At 45.7% G+C, this 23,508-nt stretch overlaps 2 protein-coding genes across 2 annotated transcripts in view; both read right to left on the bottom strand.

Moving 5' to 3' along the window:
- The window catches only part of FKBP11 (FKBP prolyl isomerase 11), a 59,542-nt gene that overhangs the window by 23,328 nt on the left and 12,706 nt on the right, over nt 1-23,508 (bottom strand). The window lies entirely within an intron of this gene.
- On the bottom strand, nt 2,314-10,764 carry ARF3 (ADP ribosylation factor 3). The gene is made up of 4 exons (XM_060253464.1): nt 10,569-10,764; nt 8,910-9,020; nt 5,121-5,245; nt 2,314-4,111 (listed from the first exon to the last, which is right to left on the bottom strand). Exons 1-4 carry the CDS (start codon nt 10,714-10,716, stop codon nt 3,950-3,952), a joined length of 546 nt encoding a protein of 181 aa, XP_060109447.1. The 5' UTR covers nt 10,717-10,764; the 3' UTR covers nt 2,314-3,949.

Raw genomic sequence — 23,508 nt, 5'->3', positions numbered from 1 at the left:
AGTGAGGTAGGGATCAGCAATGAAGACTTCATATTGATTTACTAGACAGGATAGAAAGAAAAATTCAAGGCTGCTGTTTCTACAAGCTTCATGTGTAGTTCTGCCCCAATTCTCAGGCATTCTAACAAAGAAATGCTCCTCCCCACATAACTATGGGGACTTGAAAAGAGTTTTCCAGCAGCTGAATAATTTGAAGTTACACATCTCTCCTTTCTATATATAAAAGATTAGTACATTCAAGGGTATTTCTAGCTGCACACTTGAAGGGCAGGAAAGCTGACAAAGGAATGAAGAAATTATTGTGGCCTTAACAGATGCAGGCCTTTTAGATGCCATTAAGGAGCTTCCTGAGACTAGATGATCAAGCACTGCAGAACACGAACCATCAGACCAATCATGTTTTTATAAGAACTATAATGGCCAGAATGTTCATTCTTATTCCCAGTCTTTTACTTTTCCAAACACTCTCCTGCATGAATAGTTCAATTGAAATTTTGCTGCCAGACCCCAGGATGTTAAGATTGATGAAGGAACCAAGGTTCTAGCCCTCATGATTACTAAAATGTAAAACCAACCAGAGTGTTTCCTGGTGGCACTGAGATTAACAAGGGTTTGAGGAAATGATGTTAAGATTGAACGGAGGACATTTTTCTCATTTCTAAGTTTTCCCTGATGCTGTCTCCCTGGACTTTCATTCAAATTTATTGTTCTTAATTCAGGGTCATGGATTCATTGCCCCCACCCCCACTCCACCATCCAGTGACAGGAAGGGAACCAAAGACTTTGTTACATGAATTCACTTTCACCTTCTGTGTTGAGGTCTCTCGTCTCTCACTGAGATGAGTAATGGTAAAAGCAAACAAAAAACATTTCCTGAGAAAGGGCCTGTTTAGCACTACAGATCTTTACCTGAAACATGTAGCCTCAAGGGAGCACTGAGTGCATCCCAAGGTGTGCACACAAAACCAGCGATTCCTGACCAGCTAGCTAGAGGGTCCCATGAACGTCATGTATATTCATGACTATGTCCTGCACTGCACAGGGATTCCACGGCAGGAAAATCAAGGTAGAAAGGGATCTTTTAGAGACAGGAAGTGTGAATGTCACAGTGATGCATGAAACTGTCACAAAAAGCAAAGGAACAAGAGCACTGGCACTAAAGTTCCACTTGGGGTGCCCTCATTTCGGCTGGAAAATAATCAACCACAGCGGTATCTGCAGAGATCAGATTAAAACCCAACTATCTACACTTCCCAGCCCCAGCCTCAATAAGGTTCTCTCACACCTATCAAAAATGGGAACAAGGCAGCTTGGGCGTGAGAAGTGTTGTTACAACTGTGACGCTCCCATTCTCATTTTGGAGCAGCGGGTGGAACAGAGTCTGATCTGATGTCCTGAAAGCAGGCAAGCCTCCTCCTTGGATTAGCAACTAATGGGATTTAGCAGCTCATCCAATATCTCCCTTCAATACAAGGAGGAGTGGGGGCTAAACGCCACTCTGGATCAAAGACACACACCCCTCGGCTGCCCTAGCCAAATGCTGCTCAGTTAAGCTGTTTCTAATTAAAGTCAGCAACGACATACCCATTTCCACTCCAGAGCTGGCTACAGCAACCCCAACCAAAAAGGACAGATGTTGGACACCAAAGGGGGAGGGAAGCAAGCATACATTGGTAAGGCTTAAAGAATCCCATCAGCACAAGGATTCTGCCCAGGTTTTTCTCTCTTCTGAAAGCATGGGACCTTTGCCCCATAACTTAACATACCAGCAGCCCAACTCTATGTAGACTTATTCTAGTCTAAGCCCAATGAAATCAGTTGCACTGCAGGTCTTACAATTCACTCCCAAGCCAAGCTCACACAAATAATTATTTTATTTTTACATCCTTTTAAATGTTTTTACTCCTGATCTGAGCAGAGAAGGGGGGTTGTATACACAGCACATATATCTTCCACTACTAAACCATATGTTCACACAAACACAGTAATTTTTGAATGGCACTCCCAAGAGAATGGCTAGCATGGCCAAACAAAAGCCCCTTTTGAGCCCAGAGCACCAATCACAAACAGTGATGCCTAAACCTCCCTGTCCGGCTTCACTCTGGGATATCCTCTCCTGCCTTCACGGCATGCTCATGGGCAGCAGAAAAGACATGAGGTCTTCAATAACCTCCACCCTGCCAGTGCACCTAATCCTGTTTGCCTTTGTCCATGCAAAAATAGCTTAGTGTCATCAGTGGAAGGATATATAAACCAATCATAAGATAGGCACATTTAAAAAAAACCCTCAAGCACCAGACTGGAGCCGGCAGCTACATAAAACAAGTTTAATATCCAATGCGGGAGGGTGCACAGAGGTCATGGTGCATCCAACTGTTCAGGGGGCCGAGAAACACACATCCGGGGGGGTCATGGCCCAGAGAATGGACAAAATCAGAAGAAGGTGGAGCACTTTACACCAAACAAAAGGAGATGTGGGGGGGGGGAGGAGAGAAAGGCATAAATACATATTAGCCAAGATGGGGAAGGGAGCACACAGTACCAACACTATCCAGAGGCAGATCAGAGTTACATGCAGTGACCTGGGTTTGAACCTAATACAATCATTACCTTCCCCCAAAATAATTGAAGGGGGAGGAAAGAAGACCCCTCCACTTTCACAAACATGGAAAAATAACCTTACTAGAGCCAGAAAATGTTGGAGGGGCAGGGGAATGAGAGAAGTATGTGACCCATTAAGTGAGGCAATATCTATGCAGTTAGTAGGCATGAAAAAAAAATAAATCCCTGTGAAACTTTCCAAGACAGGAATCAGCATATTTGGTCATGATAGAAGTATTTAGTTTTGGGAACCCACAGTTCAGATGTGCTGTGTGTATACACACACATGCACTCTAAAGAGGGTGCATGCTGGCAGGGGAAACTTTTTGCTATGGGCAGCTTTAGAGAGCAGTGGTCCCAAATCTACAGCACCAGCTCATGCCAATGCCCATTAATGCTGGTCCGTGAGGGAAAGGGGGCAAGACAGAGGAATGCATGTGGCGCCGGAGAAAGGAATTATTGGAACATTCTAGTGCCATTCGGTCTATGGGCTGGGATTTAAAAGATGCAGTTTCTTAGCAGCACAGAGTAGCTAACCGCATGCATTGTTCATGAAGTTCACAGAAGAGCAGCATCTCTAGTATTGCAGTCTTAATGTTGCCAGCAGGGGGCACTGCCCAATACACAGGATGGAAAGACTACATACACAGGGATGGGGTGGGGGAATGAATGGGAATTGTTCTTTGCCCTTCACAAAACTGAAACCCAGGAGGGAAAAAAGAGCCTGTTGCTAATCCACAGCCCTGTATTCTAGAGGGGTTCCAAGCTTGCAGTGTGCTAAATCCATTAGTCCCTGCCTACCAGCACACATGGTGGCTATATACCTCCCCGTGCACCTTCTCTGCCTTCTGCCTTTATCCCCTGGCTTCCCTACTCCACCCAAACCAACAGCACATGAAAGGAAGAAAGCAGCTGCCACTGAGTACTGGTCACCTCTGGTCAGAGAGCCAAGTTTCACAGACCACCAAGAAAATACAAAACTGACCAAAGGAAATTTTAAAAAGAAAGGGGAAAAAGGCCACAGAATTGGCGCCCAACCCCCACCTGCCCCAACCCCTCCCACCACGCCCATATATTTTATTATCTATATATATATATTTATCACACACACACACACGCACACACACAGAGACCGTGCAAAAAAATCCCGGCAGAGCCAGAACCCGAAAAAGAGAAAAAAACCCAAAAATTAACCCCAACCCATCCAACCCCAACCCCACAGCAACCGGTGCCGGCAAGGGAAAAGCAAACCCGACAGGGAAAGAAAGGGGGGGCTGGGGGAAGGGGGGGATCAACCCAAAATGAAACAGAGAAGGAGGGGCTTGGCCCACCATTCCCCCCCACACACTCATTTCTTGTTCTTCAGCTGGTTGGCCAACCAATCCAAGCCTTCATAGAGGCCGTCTCCACTTGTGGCGCAGGTGGCCTGGATATACCAGTTGCGGTGGCGCAGTGAGTGCAGGCCGAGCTTGTCTGTGATTTCTGCTGCATTCATGGCATTGGGGAGATCCTGAGAGGGAAGACAGAGACACACAAAAAGCATGAAGCTCGCTGCACCCCTGTAATTCCAAGAATCCCACACTTGATCTGAGCTTCTCTCTCTGTGAACCAACATCTTCTGGCAAAAGCTTAGGCTGTACCCAAAGGCAATCTGCCTGAATTTATTTCAGGCCACCAGAATCACTAAAATCATCCCTGCTCACACCACCCAATTTGGGATTTTTCTGTCTTTGACCCTAGGGCTGTTTATTCTTTGCACTAGAAATGTTCTGTGCCAAGGTAACCCTAACTGACATCTAGTATAAACTTAGTATCTCAATTTTGTGTAACTCATTCAATTGTTGCTATTTTGCATAATTTATTCTGTTCCGGTTAGAGGGAGAAGCAAAAGCAGCTATGCTGAAGCCCCAAGCACTGGGAAGTTTATTCAATCACCCTACTGAATACTGAGATGCCAACAGTCTCTGCTTTCAAGTGCCCCTTCATAAACATGGGATGGAGAAAGTAGAGAAAAAAGTACTTTTCTCCCTTTCTCACAATACAAGAACTCGTGAGCATTCGATGAAATTGCTGAGCAGACAGGTTAAAATGGATAAAAGGAAGTACTTCTTCACCCAAAGGGTGATTAACATGTGGAATTCACTGCCACAGGAGGTGGTGGCAGCCACAAGCATAGCCACCTTCAAGAGGGGTTTAGATAAAAATATGGAGCAGAGGTCCATCAGCGGCTATTAGCCACAGTGTATGTGTGTGTATATATAATTTTTTTTTGGCCACTGTGTGACACAGAGTGTTGGACTGGATGGGCCATTGGCCTGATCTAACATGGCTTCTCTTATGTTCTTAAGTTCTTATAAGTACTAGAAGCTTGCTTTAAAGAAGCAACAGGAGTTCTCAGAAAGTTGGATTCCATGACTTTTCTGTACTTCAAAAAATTGCAGCTTCACAGAGTCAAAAGAACTGCACCTGCCTGATCCACCCAGACCGAGAAGCACCCGTTTTGCCCATCCTGGACCCACCTGCTTGTTAGCAAAGACAAGAAGAACAGCATCTCGCAGCTCGTCCTCTGCCAGCATCCGCATCAGCTCTTCACGGGCCTCATTCACTCGCTCCCGGTCATTGCTGTCCACCACAAAGATCAGACCTGCCAGAGAAATAAGGTGGCTCTTTGTACAAAGATGCATGACTGAAACAGAGCTGCTTTCCAGGGGTACTAAGGCAGGGAGAGCTACCCAAAGAGAAGATTGGATCTCCGGGCTCTTGGACTGGAAAAAAAGAGGGCCAGGGTGTGCCTCCTTTTTAAACAGGTGAGAGCTGTGTTTTCTGTGTGCATTTGTTACTCAGATCCAGGTAAAAGGTGGGTCTGGGTATGTGTTTTATGTTTCCCAAGTGAGTATGTATTTCTTGTGCCTTTGCTTGCTGGTGGGCTTGGGTGATAGATGGTGCCACGAGTCACAATGAGTGGGGCAGGGGGAGATATGGTGGCGGTGGAAGAGCGGGTAAGGATAGCAGATACCTGCATGTACTTGCCCCTTCTGCCTCTTCTCTCAACCAAAGTGATGCTGGTAACCATATCAACAATCCACCAGGCTATAAAATCCTGCAGCTAAATGCCAGGTGAGTCAGAAAAAAACAGCAGCCATTAGAATTCAATCCTAGATGAGAGGGCTGTCCTAGCATGCATCACTGAGACTCTGCTAAGGGAGAGGGGAATGGTTAATCTCTTCCAATTGTGCTCTCCAGGGGATTCAGTGATACATCAGCATAGGTCTGGCAGACAGAGAGGCAGTGATGCTGTAGTCTAGAAGGATTCTACTTCCTTAGCATGGTACCCCATCCAGGACACTACTGGTTTTCAGGCTGTATACCTAATGTTGGGACTGAGAGGCAATTATCTAACAGTCTACCTGCCTGAGCTGACAAAGCTGGTTTCAGGTTGGTGGTGAGGACCCCAAGGCTGGTTGTCCTGGGTGACTTCAACATTCAAACTGAGGCTATCTTGCCAGGTGCAGCTCAGGATTTCATGGCCTCCATGACAACCATGGGCCTGTCTCAGGTAATAAGTGGTCCTACACATTATGCAAGTCACACTCCTGATCTGGTATTTTGTTCTGGGTAGGAAGAATGTGTCCTAAGGGCAGAGAAACTGATAAGTCATGTGGAGAGATCACCTGCTGCTTGTGTTTGGATTTGCAGTGATAACCAAGCCTTTTAAGGGGAGGAAGCAGGGCGTTTTTTGTAGAAGGAAATCCTTTGCATATTGGTCCCCTCCCCCATGTAGTTTGGAGCTTACAGCAGGGCCTGTACTAAGAGCGCTGTAAGCTCTTGGAGGACTGGCTAAATCAGAGGAGTGTGGCCCAATATGCAAAGAAGTTCCTGCTACAAAAAAAGCCCTGGGTGGAAGTATCTATTAAGATAATCCATCTCAGGGCTAGATGGATCTGAATGACTTCCTGATGGCTCCAGGTGATTTTCCAGTTCATATGGCGGATACTTCCCTAGTTGACCTCTGGAATGAGAAAATGACCTGGGAAGTTGCCACAATCATTCCCAATTGAGTAAAGACTTTGTTTCATTTGGCATCCCCTCTTTCCTAACCAATGTTTTAATTGCTGTTTTTATGTTGTCTGTATTTTTAATGTATTTTAACTGTTTGTTATAATGATGTGTGTTTGGAGGAGATTAATTTTAATGATTTTAAAATGTGGCTTTATTATGTATCTTTTAAATTGTCAGCTGCCTTGGTGACCTTTGTAAGGCAGAAACACAGCAAACAAATCCTGCAAATAAATTTTGACGTGAATAAACGGTTGTAAACCTAAAGCTGGATATGTCTTCCCACAGCAGAAACCCCACAGGCCTCTTTTCACTGGAGCAGATCCAGGACACAAAACTTGTGTTAGGGTTTTATGTACTTACTCCATGGATATCCTACCTGTCTCTTTTTCTGTTCTATTCTCACAACAACCCTGTGAGGTAGGTTAGGCTGAGAGAGTCTGACTGCCAAGGTCACAGAGGGAGCTGCTATAGCAGACTGGGGATCTGAACCTAGGACTCTGAGATCACAGTCTGACACTTTAACCATTACACCACAGTGGCTTTCTATCGGAATGACCAGGAGTGCAAAACATCTAGCAAACTAAAAAGAAAAAGAACTGGTTGTAGATCACAATCCCATGTCTTCACAAAGAAGTGGGAGGGAAGCTCTGCTGAGGAAATCAGCAGTCTTTTGTCCACAAGAATAGAAAAAGAACAGTAGCAAATCACATTGTTCCAAACTAAAGGTCCTGCTAACTTGGAAGCCTCAATAGTACTCTTTTCCCCTAGTCTTTTGGGCAAGAAGAGGAGTTTGGGGGATACTGCAATGTTTTTTCCCCTCTTTCTTCACCCTCCCTTGTCCCAAAAGAGATCAGATTTAAACTGATCTCTTTTGAGCATTCTAGAGCAAGAACTAACTTTGAATCAGCACAAAATCCAAACTTGTTAAGTTTAAATCAGAGCTTTGATTTGTCCGTTTGTTTACCAAGAACTTCCGTTCAGGATCCTGAATACAAGAAATGGAGATATCGAAATCTTGATTATGCAATTCCAAGAATCTTTAAACAGCAAGGGCTGGATTTGGCCCATGTAAGTCACATAAGGCCTATCCAGAACTAATTGTTTTTATGCCAGTCTTGCAAATAAGTAAATGTAAAAGACTAGCACACAAAAGATTTTTACTAGCCTGTCATCTGTGGACAGAAGTAGGGAAGTCTTTACAAAGTTACCTTCCTGTCTGGTCACCTAAGGCCCAGACAGTGACCATTTCTGCTTTTACAAACAACACCTGCCAGACACTGTCAGCCTACACAACTTCTGCTTGCAAATTTCTTCAACATCTCTAGGTAGTATGATCTGCTAGCAAAGTAGCTGTATAAATAAATATCACTCAATGTTTCAGCTGTCTGGTGTAGCAGTTAAGTGCGTGGACTCTAATCTGGAAGAACTGGGTTTGATTCTTCACTCCTCCACATGCACCTGCTGGTGTGACCTTGGGCCAGTCAGAAGTTCTCTCAGAGCTGTTCTCTCAAGAGCAGCTCTCTCATCCCTACCTACCTCATCATAGAGAGGGGAAGGGAAAGGAGATTGTAAGCCACTCTGAGACTCCCAAGTGAAGGGCAGGGTATAATCTCCTCTCCTCCTAAATTTAAGATGACCCCTTTTTCTTTTCCTCAGAGGTTCCGAAGGCAGTCAACCCTGAAAGTCTTCCCACAGTGTTTCAGCTACATGGCCTTACTGAGTCTCTTGGGTCATTCAAAGGTCATGGTATTGGGTCATATGCAATGGTGAGATCCACCCACTATGGGTGGCCATCTCCCACCATTGACCTGGTAGCTTCTCCTAAGAAACATAGTGTAGGTATCAGACTAGGATTTGAGAGAGCCAGGTCAAATCTCCCACTCTGCTGCAAAAGCTCACCTGGTGACCTTAGGCCAATCACAGTCTCTCAGCTCAATGGACTCCCCAGGGGGTTTTGTTGAGAATAATGTGAAGAAGAGGAAAATGGCATTTTAAGCTGCTTTGGGTCCCCAATGGGAAAAAGTCAGGCGCTCCTGGAGGATTGGCTACATCAGGGTGTGTGGCCTAATATGCAAAGGACCTCTGGTGGAACAATACAACTTAACCTTAACAACAGGTCAAAATTTCAAATCCTTTGTCCTAAGGTAAATATCCAAACAGGTCACAACACCTGCTGTCTTGAAGCCAGGGGAATGAGGTCAAAGAGAAGATCATAGTCCCCAATTGCCCACATTTCCACCTTCTCGTACCCTGGGTGTTCTGAAAGTAGTGCCGCCAAAGGGGTCGTATCTTGTCCTGGCCACCCACATCCCACACAGTGAAGCTGATGTTCTTGTACTCAACTGTTTCCACGTTGAACCCTAAGAGAAAAGAAGAAAACTGAGAACCCAGTTTTACACAGCAGGAAGTTTAGCCCTTCCTATGAGCCACAGAGTTAAGGGTCACAAAACACACAAGGCTTTCAAGGGGCATAACCATGGATAGCCATTCCACAAGCCCAAGGATCACAGTTGCATAAAATGAGTATGGGCATTGCTAAACTTCAGAATACCTTTGGTGAGATACATTTTGCTTTAAAGCAGCAGTTCTTTTGTCAACAACCACAAGTTAGAAGTGGGCCTTAATTTACATTTCAGGCTCAGCAGGAAAAAGTGCTCACTAGTGAACACGTTGCCATGAAGAAGCTGCATATGTTGCATCAAAATGTCATATATCACCTTTTCAAAAACAAGCAGAATCAAAGCTGTGGATTCAAGAAACCATGGGCTCTAGTATTACTAACACCAAATACTCCCAACGAGTCATCTTCAACATAATTGGACAAAAATCATACGAATGAAAAACCATGGTACAATGCAACTTGTTCCTTTCCAGAGGGTTCTGGCGCAAGCACCCCCCATCCCTTAATCAAATGGCTGTTGCACAACAACAGTGCATATGGCTTGCTCTCAAAATGCTTTCAGAAAAAACATTCCGTTCTTCTGGCTTCTGAACCTGTAGGTCAAGGCTAGCATGCTTAAAACAGAAAAGGGAGTTTGCTTTTAAAAAAAATTAAAAGCAGGTAATTTCAGAATTCTAATAAGCACCTCATGCTCTGGAAAACAAACCTGCCATCAGTTTTAGCCCTGATGGATGAAATGAAACTTCCATGTCCAGAGGAAGTACACCTTTGTATCCTAGACATTGTTAACAGTGAAAGGCCTTCATGTCCTGCATGTGAGCATTTCCAGAAACATCCATCCAGCTACTATAGGAAACAAGATGCCAGGCCTTCTTATATTCTTACTCCTTAAATTGGTTTGATGAAGTTTGTGCTTACAAGATGGCACAAGGCAAAGATGCACTTGCAGAGTTAAAAGTGGCAACCTTCTCAGTTTACAGTCTACTAACCCATTCCACCCCTAACTGTGAGCAGAAACCAGACATCCCAGGACAGCCTCTGCCTCAATGTTCCTACCTTCCAAAGCGAAAATCCTGGAACCCCAGTAATAAGTATGATGGACATAAGCTATTGACATCATAGGTGGGTGTTTTTTTTTGTTCTGAGTGATTTTTTATTCCACTTCAGATCTAGCTGCTCCCAGTTCTGAGTCACCCTAATTAAGCTTGCTGCATACCCCATCAGGGAGGGAACACCAGACTAGGATTAATGACAGAAAAACTGCTGCAGCCCTCCAGAACATCCCATCCTACCCCCCACCGCCGTCAAGGCAGGGATGTCTCTCAGGTATAGTAGGGAAGATCAAATGAAAAAGGTTGCCTGGGGGAAATCAAGTGTTTGCTTAAACCATTGCCCCCAAAGTGGAATAACCATAGGATCATTTGCATCATACAGCCATCAAAATGACTAATTTTATCCTTGAAGAAGAAGAATGCACTTGTGGCACGTAAAAGAACAGAGACCATACCAATGGTTGGGATAGTGGTGACAATCTCTCCCAGTTTGAGTTTGTAAAGAATAGTGGTCTTCCCAGCAGCGTCCAGGCCCACCATAAGAATGCGCATCTCCTTCTTGCCAATCAGGCTCTTCAGCAGATTCCCAAAAATGTTCCCCATGGTGGTAGGTTCAACTGCACAGGACTTTGCTCTTTCTCCGTTCAGTGGGCGTTGAAGGGCAAGTCCTACAAAGGTGGAAAGGGCTATGAATGGGAGGAATGACAGCTCCCAGAATGTCTTACAAGGAAGTTAAATGCAATGGGAGGAAACAGGATACAAACAGTTTTGGGATTCACCAATGGGACTACGAGGTCCCCCTCAAAAGGAAAGCATTCACTGCCGTGTGATGCATTTCATTTTAGCAACATGAGAGGAAAGGATCATCAGGATGATGGTTTACAGTTGTCTAATGACTAAGTCCTGCTTCACCCACACATGTACACAACATTTGGTTACACATTCAGCTGCCAGCCATCAGGCACATAAAAAACTGATTCCATTGAAAGGGGAAACGGTGTGGTGCTCAAAGTGATGCAAGAAGATATGCAATGTTATAGGCAACCTTTCATCTGTAAAGTCCCATTCACACTCATCAGGTCTTCATTTGAGGATACAGTTACCAAGTGACGATCCCACATGTACAGTCAACCCAAAGACACTCAAGGAAATGTGTCTTTCCAAGGGGACCCTTTCTTTCAAGCAGAAGGGTCTGCTAGAAGTGAAACCCAGCTTTCTGTGATTTAATCCAGATTTGCAAATAAACCTACAAAAGTTTAGTGAAACATTTTTCTACCAGCCAGGGACATTTCTTATTCATTTTTGGTATTTCAGCTACCTGAAAACATGGGTTAACTCCCCCCGCCCCGCTGACCAAGTCTTCTATAGTCATTCATTGTTTACATGCTGCTGGCAACCAGGCAGCTCCAACCTGAAAAATTAATCAGGCTAAACAAAGTTCACTTTCATATAATTTCGGTTCTCCAACATCTCATTGCCCCAATATCATATAAATGTTATACAGATTGAAGTAAATAGACATACTCAGAGTAGTTACGTGATATGATCTAGCTTTTTCCCTGTTCTGTCATTATTCTTTGAACTTCTCCAGCAAATTTTTATTTAACCTTACAACTTAGAAGACAGAAAACAGGTCTTGTGTCAGACCGCTTGATGGCAAGGTTTGGGATGCTCCTAGTAGTGGCGACTTTGCAAAGGATACATTAACAGCCCCTGGGCAAAACTTGCTTCTGACAATGAAACTATGAACTGAAGTGTACATGGATCACCCAGAAAGCCATTATTTCTAACTGTACTTCATCCACAGGTATAAAGCAAGCAGAGGCCTACATTCTCCTCCCTGCAAAATATATTATGGTTAGACTATAGAACACCATAACAGTTGGTTCCAAGAGAATCCAGCAATTTATGTACTACAGGGGTGGCCAAACTTGCTTAAAATAAGAGCCACATAGAATAAACATCAGTTGCCTGAGAGCCACAAGATATGAACAGATGTCTGAGGGAGGAAAGGGGTGGAAAGAAAGCAACTTTTAAGGCTGGCTTGGAGAAGTGATTTAAAGAGACAAATGCCTTCTCCAAGCCAGGCAATGGAGTTGTGGGGGTTCCAAGAGCCACACAATATGTGTGAAAGAGTGGCTCCCGAGCTACAGTTTGGCCACCCCTACACTACATGAATGCTGTTAGACATCACTTGCAGGAAGCATACATATTGCCCACAAATCAACTTTGCAGGCAGTATAGTGAGTCTCACTGTGGTGGGAAGCCACTTATTCAAGGCCCATTTTTAATTCTAACACTGTGGAAGGCTGCCTTTGTCTACATTGGTCATTTCTCAAGCCTTATTGCAATTCTCACAACTTGCCAAGGATGGCAGTCCTTTGAAAACACACTGGCTCTCCTGCTTCATGCAGCTTCCATAAAAAATTGAGGGTTGTGAGGAAAAATAAAAAATCGTCTCATAGTGTCCCTAAATTTCTAAATGACACAGGACTAGACAAAGCCATAATCCCAGTTTATCAGTGACCCAAGAGAATGTAGGGCTAAACAGGCCACTGTTTTAACTCAGCATAGCTATGCCTGAGTATTTTAAGCGTGGAACACTACAATTCCCAGCATGCCTTCAGCATGCAGAGTTATGAAGTCCAGGAGAATGGGAAATGAAGTATCTGAACTACAAATCTCACATGACATCGTTGAGTTTCCAGGAGGGATGCAGCTCAGCTTGAATTGTGCTGTGTCCCTCAATCTAGGTTAAGTGCTTGTCTTGGTATCCTCAAGAAAGTTAAGTAATATCTTGTGATGGAAGGAACTTAAATACAGCCTATGTCCGCATGTGAAACAATATCCCAATCCAGAGTGAGCACCAGCGACAGACATCACATAGTCAAGCACTGACTTATAATGGATCCTTTCTCCTGTGTCCAATAACAAAAGACAAAACAGAGAGAGGCAAGGGGACCTGTGCCAGGCACTGCCTGTTACTCTCAGTCAGCCAGGCAAGCCCTAAAGTGCAGCATTTTTGACTGCTACAGACTGCTCAGTCAGGAGCCAAGCCCAAAGGGTCAACAAAACCCAGAATACCTTGCCCAAGGCCCCCTCTCAGCTTTTAGTACACAAGATGTGGTTTATCCAGTTACAGCCCAGAAACAAAAGTCAAGGATCTCGGCCCTACCAGCAAACTGGTCTCTCCTTCCAAACAATCCAGATTTCTTGGATCCCACACACCTCCCCCTGATCCAGCCCCGATGCTGGAAGTGTGGGAAGGCACTGACACATCCCAGAATCCAGGGGTCCGCTTTTGTGTTGGATGCTCCTGGCGCCCCCTTCAGCCCACAAGGACTAAATGCCTTTTCTTCCGTTTTTCCCCACAAGCCTTCCCAAGGCCCGATTCAATTTGCAGGCCAAGCTGGCGGCAGGACCAGATCTATATGTTTTTCGAGGGGCAAAATTAAAAAATGGCTCCCCTTTATGGGCCCATAGAATAGAATGGACTCCATACCCAATTTGGTGCCATCCCCTGTGGTGGCGCCCGGGGCAAGCACCCCCCTCTGCCCCCCTCATCCAGCCCTGGCTAGTGGACACCCCCCCCCCCCGCAAGCCTTTTAGTCTTTTCCTCCCAAAAAGCCGAGAGAGGGCCGATGATCCTTGTCTCGGCTCTCCCTGTTCCCTTCTCCCAGGTATCAGCATCGAACGCCCAACTCCCAAGCTGCGGCCTCCCACCCCACCGAGAGCAATCCACCCACACGCTCGCTGCAGCGCACGCACTCCGATGAGCAACGGAGCTTCCTCTTCGGCAGCACATTTCTCCCCAACTCTCGAATTGCTCCCGGGTCTCTTGGCGCTGGCTGCTCCCCCACATACCACCGGTGCAGTTACCCCACCCCCAACTCCCACACGGCAACGCGTGAGAACTCGCTACCCTCCCACCACCCCGCGTGGCTGCACCCCAAAAATCCATCCTCATACAATAGCACCGCCCAATGCTGCCGCTCCCAGCCTCCCTCCAATGGGGCAAGCTCCCAGCCCAACCTCCATCCAAAGCATTCCCGAGCTCTTTTCATTTCTGCAAAGCATTTTCAAGCTCTTTTTTTCATTGCTAAATTATGTACATACACACATCTCCTGTTGCCGCAAAACTCTCCTCCTTGGTTTCAAATTGACCCCGCCGGCCCTCGTCCCCCGACCTGCTCCGCTCCCTACTGCGCCCCCAAACTCTGCTTTTCTGCTGCAGCTGCAACGCCTCCCCCACTTAACGCGGCACGGCTCCCCTCCCCCTCACGTTTCGGGCCATTCGCCACCGCTGCCACCCCCGTGGGACAAGTCGGGCCTGGGCACCCACCTGCTCTCCTGCGCGCGCGCCGCCTCCGCCTCCCTCCTGTGCCACCTGCCCAGCTGACTCTGCACTGCGAGTCCCCCTCGAGCCGGAAGCAGCAGCAGCTGAAACAGGCAGAGCGAGCAGGAATCCGGCAGGCCCGCGGACACGACGCTCTCGCGAGAACTTAACGCCCCCTCACAACGCCGGGGCGGGGGCGTGAATCTCGCGAGAACACCCCGGCCGTCATCTCTATGGCAGCGGCAGCAGATGCAGCAATGCGGGGGGAGCTGCAGCGGTAGCAGCAGTAGCGTTAGAGGGGACTTTTCAGGGAAGGAGCATTAAACAGACGTCTTAAAGACGAACACGTTTCATTCTCGAATAAGCTTTTATGGGTCAGAGCTCACTTCCTAAAATGCAAGATTACATCCAAAGACATTCCAGTGCACCTGAAGTGATCGAGCTCTGACCCACAAAAGATAATGCTGGGATAAAATTTGTTAGTCCTAGAAGTACTACGATATTCTTGTTTAATTTTCCTACAACGGAATTTACTCGGCTCATCCCTCGGGGATGATTTTCATATACTGAATTTATTGTAATGTCGCTGTATTTATGAGATTGAAGAGGGACTGGCATTGTCATTTACTTCTGGTGGAAGGTGATAGAGGAGGACAATGTGCATAAGATTGCTAACTTTTTCTCCCGTTGCCACAAGGACTTTGTTCCTATATCTGACAAGCGAGGCATGTAGCTTTCCTCGTTTGCAGGTCCTTGATAGCCCAAGCTAGCCCAATCTCAACAGATTTTGGAAGCTAAACAGCCTTAAGTATTCATAGTGTGACCTTAAGGAATGCCACAGTCATGACAAGTGCCTGTTGCCTTAAAAACATGTCTAGCTCGCCACCTAGTGGTGCATAATGCTAAAAGAGCTAGAATGAATGTTTGTCTGCCAGACAATCTTAGGATCTCCTGGTTATACTACACACAAGGCCATACAATAATAATAACTTGCTTGCACATAGGGGTAGTATTCAAGTACTGGCAACAATAGCGTGCTCAAGGTGCTGAAGATCGTGACAGCAACTTGTGTTACCAGCACACACAAGGTGGTAGGTCATGCCTGTCCTCCACTCTCTATCCCAGTAAGGTGTCAACAGGGGGGGGTTGGTAGAAAAAGCCCAACAGGAACTCATTTGCATATTAGACCACACCCCATGATGCCAAGCCAGTTGGAACTGCATTCCTATGCATTCCTGCTCAAAGAAAGCCCTGGGTGCCAACAAATCCCACCACAGAAGTCACCTTTCCTCTCTCTCTCTTGGCTGCAACTGGTGTTCTGCAGGAAGTCTTCACTTGCTGATCTCTGTCTAATGTAATGAGACTGAAGCAGCTTGTGGGACACTGCATATCATTTGGGCTTTTAATCAATGTATTATTTCATTTATAGTCCAGTTTTCTTGCTGAAACTCAAGGCTGGTTACAAAATTAGAAGACAATGGAATAAAAACAGTATAATACAGTGTGATAAAAATTGCCTATATATTGTTGACAGACATTAAAACAACAGCCTTGCTAATAAGCTCTATATGTCAAAGTGCACAATCACAACCTTTGGCTTCCTGTCTTAGGGAGGCTAGGCAGATACAGAGGCTCTGGAAGCATATATATTATCAGCCCACAAGTTTAGAGGATGGACCTAGTTCAGAAACATGTGTGATATACTGGTTGGATGGCTGGCATGACTTATTCAGGGGAGCCTGAATGCAGTTCCTTCCACTTCCTTCATCGGGGATTGTGGTACATATCTCAATTCTTGCTCCTGCTGCATCAGGAATCGGAAAGAAGGGATGGGTCCCACAGTATTGGAAAGTGGACAAATGGGAGTGACTTTTTAAGGGTACCCAACAACCTAGAGGACAAAAGTCTTGCCTCTTTTACAGAGTCTTAATGTAATGTTATTTGCCAGATAATGTAATTTATCTCTGTGCCATTAAAATTTTAACTGTCCATGTCCACACATCTAGCCTCTGTGAAAGGGGCAAGACATTTTTCTCCAAGTTGCTGGCAGCCGTAGCTGATTTAGGGTTGCCAGCCTCCAGGTGGGGCCTAGAGATCTTCCACTTTTACAACAGATCTCCAGCTGACAGAGATCAGCTCCCCTGAAGAAAATGGCTGCTTTGAAGGGTGGACTTATTGTACTATGCTGAGGCCCCTCCCCTCCCCAAACCCCACCCTCTCCCGAAATCCACCCCCAAAGTCTCCAGGTATTTTCCAACACAGATCTGGCAACCCTTTTCCACCATGAGCCCATTTTGAGAGGTGGAAAAGCATGCTATAAATAAATTAAAAATAATAAAATATACCAGTAAATAAAACACATGTCACAACAAACTTGTTTGCCACACTGACCATGTTTTATTTACTACACCTTCTTGATGTATTTAGGCTTTCAGTAAAGGGCTCAAAACACTGTGCTTATTTATTCACAGTGCTTGTTATACAGGAACAGTGTGGCATGAATGCTCCAGTATTTCTGAGCCCATGCTGATACTTGCAGAACAGTAACACTAGTTCATAGTCCAAATCTTGCAGCAAACTGGCAGCCAACAGCTAGCATGGCACAATGCTGATCTGCTACAGACCTGCACAAAGAAGCCCTTAGGATAGGGTTGCCAATCCCCAGGTGGGGGCAGGGGATCCCCCGGTTTGGAGGCCCTCCCCCCCCCGCTTCAGGGTCATCAGAAAGTGGGGGGAGGGGAGGGAAATATTTGCTGGGAACTCTATTGTTCCCTATGGAGATTTATTCCCATAGAAAATCATGGAGAATTGATCTGTGGGTACCTGGGGCTCTGGGGGGGGGGCTGTTTTTTTTGGGATTGTTTTTTTTGGGATTGTAAAGTACTAGGGTTGGCGCAGTAAGAGACCAGAGTCGGAGAGTGATTTCAGCAAGCTTTACTTCAGGAACACACACACAGACTGAGCTCTATTCAAACTTCCCGCTCTTTTATACAATTCTTGCCCCCTTCTGATTGGTCCTTAACTATCTACATGGATTGGCTATTTACAGGGCCCTAAGGGCCTATCAGGGTACAGTATGAGCCTAGATGTTGATTGGCTACTTATGTTTCAATCCTTCCCGATTGGGCACGCTTAGGCCTTCTCTGGAACCCTGGTGTGGAGTACAAGCTTTGGCTTGTTCAGCTTCCCTCCAAAAGTAACAGTTCCCTCCAAAAGTAACAGTTCTCCCATTTGAGCCTAGGACACAACAGGGATAGAGGCACCAAATTTTCAGTATAGCATCTAGTGCCTCTCCCCAAAATACCCCCCAAGTTTCAAAAAGATTGGACCAGGGGGTCCAATTCTATGAGCCCCAAAAGAAGGTGCTCCTATTCTTCATTATTTCCTATGGAAGGAAGGAATTGAAAAGGTGTGCTGTAACCCTTTAAATGTGATGACCAGAACTCCCTTTGGAGTTCAATTATGCTTGTCACAGCCATGATCTTGGCTCCACCCCCAAAGTCTTCTGGCTCCACCCCCACAGTTCCCAGATATTTCTTGAATTGGACTTGGCAACCCTACCTTAGGAACAGACCGGAACTGTTAATGGACTCAGAGGATCAGTTTGGCACTTGAACAGTAGTCTTTCCAAAAAGATAGTTCCAAGTTACAAAAGACTGCAGCAATGCAGGAGAAAACACAGAAGCAGAACAAACAGTGGAAGATATTATATACGCATCCCCCAAAGCAGCTTTACTGTAAGAAAGCCAAGGCAGAGGAAATCATCCATGTAGAAACTGCCACTGTCACTCAAGTTCTTTTTTCATTGTAATCTGAGTCCTTGATAACTGCAGGACTAAGCCAGCCTGAGCTGCCTTCCAGTAGTATTGTTCTGTAGCATGAGAAGCTCCTAATACAAGCAAGATCACACTAAGGGATGGTCTTTGCTTTGCCACTAGCACATATATAGGGTGATCTGGGATGACTTGCTGCAGAGATAATGTCAGATACTCATAGCCACCTTGCTACAGGCTGGCACTGAAAGATGTCTCCCCATGTCCATGGGTTGAGAAGGTTGTGTGAGAACCATCCTGCGTGGTAATACACTAGCCCTGCCCCTCTCCAAGCACACTCACACACTTGGCTGAGCTTTTGCTGTGTTCAAATGGAACCACTCCCTCTTGAAGTGCTCAGACAGAGAGAGATGCCTGGTTACAGACCTCATGCAGTGAAGTCATCACTGCGGGTGGAGGCCCAGCTGAGTTCAGCAAGGAGGCCTGGTCCAGCTTGACTCACAGCTTGGGGTCCCTCTTGGGCTGGGACCAGTATGAATAGATGGGGTTCTCGGCCTTTGGATCACAGAGGCAACTCTCCAGAGGTTTCTTAAGGAGCTCAGCTGCTACAGCCTTCAGGACATGATGCACCAGGAGGACAAAGAACATTACATGATGCCTTTAATTTAAAGTCCCAATCAGCAATTAGTTTTCCTGTAGGGGATGAATGAGGGGAAATGGGTTGAGGTTTCAGTGTCTGCAGGCAAATTCTGTTGCCACTGACACCAGGATGACATTAGCATGTTAAAACATCCTGGAACAAGCTAAGCCCATCCAGTAGTGTCAGCCCTGGCCTCCAGCCAGCTTTGGCCAGACCTGGTGGGGACTGAGTGAGACAGAGCACAACCATTCATTTCAGAAAGTCTTTCGTAGAAGAACTTCCTAGTGCACAATCCAGGTTGGGGGGGTGGGAGGAAGACCACTTTCCCTGAATTTCCCTGACCAACACCACTTTCTCTGTGCTTCTATGCCTCCAGCCAGCATAGTGGCGGTGCCTGGGCACATGCTTATCCCAAGACTTTTTTTTGATTGCTTTTGCTTTCCCAAATAATATACTGCAATATACTGAGGGGGCACACCCCCAACTGGATCTAAGAACGTGTTCAACCCAGTGTGGGTAATTTGTTACTGTAGATGAACTGCATAAGATGATATTGGATTTATACCTCGCCCTTCACTCTGAATTTCAGAGTCTCAGAGCGACTTACAATCTCCTTTATCTTCCTCCCCCACAACAGACACCCTGTGAGGTGGGTGGGGCTGACAGAAGCTGCCCTTTCAAGAACAGCTCTGAGATAGCTATGGCTGACCCAAGGCCATTCCAGCAGCTGCAAGTGGAGGAGTGGGGAATCAAACCCGGTTCTCCCAGAGAAGAATCCATGCGCTTAACCACTAAACCAAACTAGTCCACACTACAGGCCATATTCCATCACTCTTTGCTTTCTACCTTCCTTTTTTTTTTTGGCCATACAAAAACACACAGAATAAAAGTAGTATAGTTTAGACCAGATTAGGAAACAAATATTATGCCATTCTTAATCCTCCTCCATTATCTATTTTTTAAAAGACAAATTTGTTCCATTGTACTTCTATAACCATCTAGGCACACTGTTCATTTTGTTAGTTATTTTTGGAATAGTAGTCTAGTGATTGCATGGTACTGCAAAAAAACTTACAGCATTGCAAAGGGGGCAGCTATGTTTAGTATGAACATCTGCAGAAACTGCTTTTATTGCTATGGTTTAACACCACTGTAATGTGTATAGAAATGCTTCTTAGCATGTGGAAAGTTCCTTTCTGTCAGTCGGCACTGAATAAGCTCAGCCTAGAAGCACTCAACTGATAGAAAGACGAAGTAGGGTTGCCAGCCTCCAGGTGGGGCCTGGAGATCTCCCACTTTTACAACTGATCTCCAGCTGACAGAGATCAGCTCCCTTAGCAAAAATGGCTGCTTGGAAGGGTGGACTCTAATGGCATCATACCATGCTGAGGTCCCTCCTATCCCCAAACCCTGCCCTCTCAGATCCACCCCTAAAGTCTTCAGGTATTTTCCAACACAGACCTGGCAACCCTAAGGAATGGACTGCAGAGCACTAGAGTGCAGCTTCCCTTTGAGGTCTGAAGCCTCTGCTTAGTAATTCAAAAAGCCTCCTGAATGGGAGCACTGCCACTCACCGGGTCAGAAAGGAAGTTTTTGTAAGCCCACCAATACAGAAAGCAGGTGTGACTTGGAAGAATTCTCATTGTTATTTGCAGGCAGCTACTTGGAGGCAGGGGGGCAAGCGCCTCAGTTGACTGGCTGATTGCGGGTGCCATAAAAGGAGACCACCTGAAAGCTGGATGGCTGTGACTCAGGGAGCAGTGGGAAGTTCTGCACAGCCTCTTCATTTCAGTAAATCTTTTGTGTAGAACTTCCTGGTGCATAATCCCAATGGGGGAAGGAAGATCCATTTGGCTTTCTCACTTCAGGTGACCCAAACATCTTGGGCCAGCCCCATCCCTCTTTTTTCCAGCCCTGCAGTTGCACCCATTAGATGCACAGAAAGCACCAAGACTTAACTGGAAACATATGCATCGCTGAAGCAACTGGGGTGAGATTAAATCCCCCCCCCCCTTTACCAATTGCCTTTTCTTCCTAACTTGTAGCTTGCAGTTGCAGCAAAGCCCCTGTCATCACCCAAGACATTTGAATACGGGAGGAGGGCAGTGCTTTCAGTTACGGTAGTTTTATTATAAGCACCTCTGTACATCAGTTCCATCTGGAAAAGGGCCTCCTCACTGGGCCAATGTAAACTGCAGCAACCCTGCAGCAGCCACGTAGTAAATCACCCCCTGGAACTGGCTGCAGCAAGCATCTTTCCTGGAGACCAGAGCCAGGGCCTGACAGAAGTCAACAGGAATTTCCAGAGGCTGCGGTGTGGGCTGGAAAGAGGAGACATTCTAGCACTGACAGACAGCCCCCGCCCCCCCCCCTCCCCAATTGCATTCACACACACACAACTGTCATACTGATCAGACAATCACATGTACTCCCCATACTTACTGGAGCATACCTGTAACTCCTGAAACACACCCCCATCTGGCTGCTCTGTTGCACCAATATGCTCTGCTTGTTGAACACCCATATTTGTGGTGACATTTACCTCAGATTAGTAAATTACTATGTCCTTATGTTATACCAGCAGCAGAGGCTACATTGTTCACCCTCTCCCACACACATATGCTGGGGAAGGAGGGTTAACTCTCACCTCCTCCTGCTGTTCCACTATTAGCCCTCCCCCTCTTTAGCCCAGGCTGGGGGGAGAGCTTATATTATGTAAAGGTGCCTTTTCCCCTTCAGAGCTTCAAAGAACCTGAGGCAATTTCTGGTCAAAGAAATGACATGGAAGGGGACCCCGTCATCAGCTTGGAGTGCAGCTACAGGTCTGAGAAACGTGTATCAATGATGATCCTCACTGTCAAACTCCTGACAAGCGTCGAAAGAACCACAGGCCAGTCTTACTGATTTCAGTAAGCGTCCACCAGATCAGCATTAGGTCTCAGACACAAGAAATCAAGAGGGAGGGAGTGTTTGTGAGGCTGTGCAGAATGAATTTTAATTTATCACCTAGCCTTTGCTTAGGGGTAGGGGCACCCGGTTTAACACAGGAGAAACATATGTACAAATCCAGACATCTACAAGATAAATCGTTGCTCTTTGACAAGTGTTATGTGAATCAATAGAAAGGACAAAGAGAACAGGAGAAAGTGTTATTAGTAAAGTATGTTGAGAGTATGTTAGTGTTAAAAGTGGGACCCATGATGTAAACTGGGGTTCAGGGTGTGGTATGAGAAGACTGACCTATCCTGACCCCAAATGTTTAGTTCACACACAGTGGCATGGCTCTTTTTCTACTCCTAGCATACTGACATTAAGCCTCTAATATTTTTTCGCCTTGCCCATCTTCCAAGGAGTTCAGAGACATATACCTGGTTCTCTCTTCCACCATTTTATCCTAACAATCACCCCATTAAGTTGATTAGGCTGAGAGAGAGTGATTGGCCCAAGACCTCCCAGTGAACTTCACGGCAGAGTAGAGGTTTGAACCTAGCTCCCCCAAATCCTAGTCCAACACTCAAGCCACATTGGGTCTCACCTGTTTTTACTTGTTCCCATATAACTAGATGGAATGAAATAGTTTCCTGAATTGTATGAAGCAGGGGAAAGGGGGTGCAATTGGAAAACACTTGAGGTTCATTTATTCCAGGTCCTGTTAGTCAAAGGTTTGGTGTAGTATGCATTTGGTAGCTCCACTTCCTTTGCTCCAGTTTATCGAACACGAAAAGGGGGGCTGCTATGGGAAACACCTGCCTACCAAAAATCCATTTTCAGAGAACACTAGCAGATTAGGTAGCACTACCTGGACTACATGAAAGCTTGCTTTTCAATGAGTGCTTTTCAAGAGTACTCTTCCCTGTCACATGCAGCAAGAGGCCCCTCACACCTTTTTTCCCCTGACCAGGACATTCAAATAAGTATTTTGTGTCTACCTACCCTACGGTATTTCAGTTTAGATGCTAATCTCCCTTGTTATCAAGCAGAAGTGCCCATCTCTGGGGCATTTCATTATTCATTACTTGCTGGGCTCTAACTGGCTTTTCATAAGTTCTTTCTCTTACATTCTCCAAGGAACACAGGTTGGTTCACATCACCAGCTCACATACAATGTATTTATGCCAACACCCTTTTGCCCAATCTTGAAGGCTTTCTCTATTAAAGGGTGGGACGTCAAAACTCAGGAGATTTAGATTTAAGTTTTATTCTTGGAACCTATGATGGCTTAAGCTTCTCTGTTCCTGCTTCTTGGATAATACTTGTGCAGGACACATGGGGATTATCTGCTTGCTGGATCTCAGAATCCAGATTTGGAATAAATGGACTTTTCAATTTCAGTGCCATGTAATTAAATCAGCAAGGGCCCTGACCATACAGGATATGCAGATTTTAATAAACATCCTAGGTTTTGAATTGCAAGTAAGCCTATTTTATTAACTGCATTAATGTTTATATGGATGGACATCAGTACCTGTCAACATGCTTAAATGCTTTGTTGTGTAGATATTTCAGTTTTTATGGGAAAAACTCAGTTCCCTCAGAATTGATATGGAAAAAGCTGATGATTACAGCTTTTCTGAGGGTTTTTGAAATTTAACACAAAATCATGAAGGCACAGTGACAGGAATGGTAAAAATTTCCTTTTGGTCCTG

This window comes from Heteronotia binoei, chromosome 13 (genome assembly GCF_032191835.1).
Source record: "Heteronotia binoei isolate CCM8104 ecotype False Entrance Well chromosome 13, APGP_CSIRO_Hbin_v1, whole genome shotgun sequence".
In the NCBI taxonomy this organism is placed as follows: domain Eukaryota; kingdom Metazoa; phylum Chordata; class Lepidosauria; order Squamata; family Gekkonidae; genus Heteronotia; species Heteronotia binoei.
This window is presented reverse-complemented; position numbering and strand designations above follow the sequence as displayed.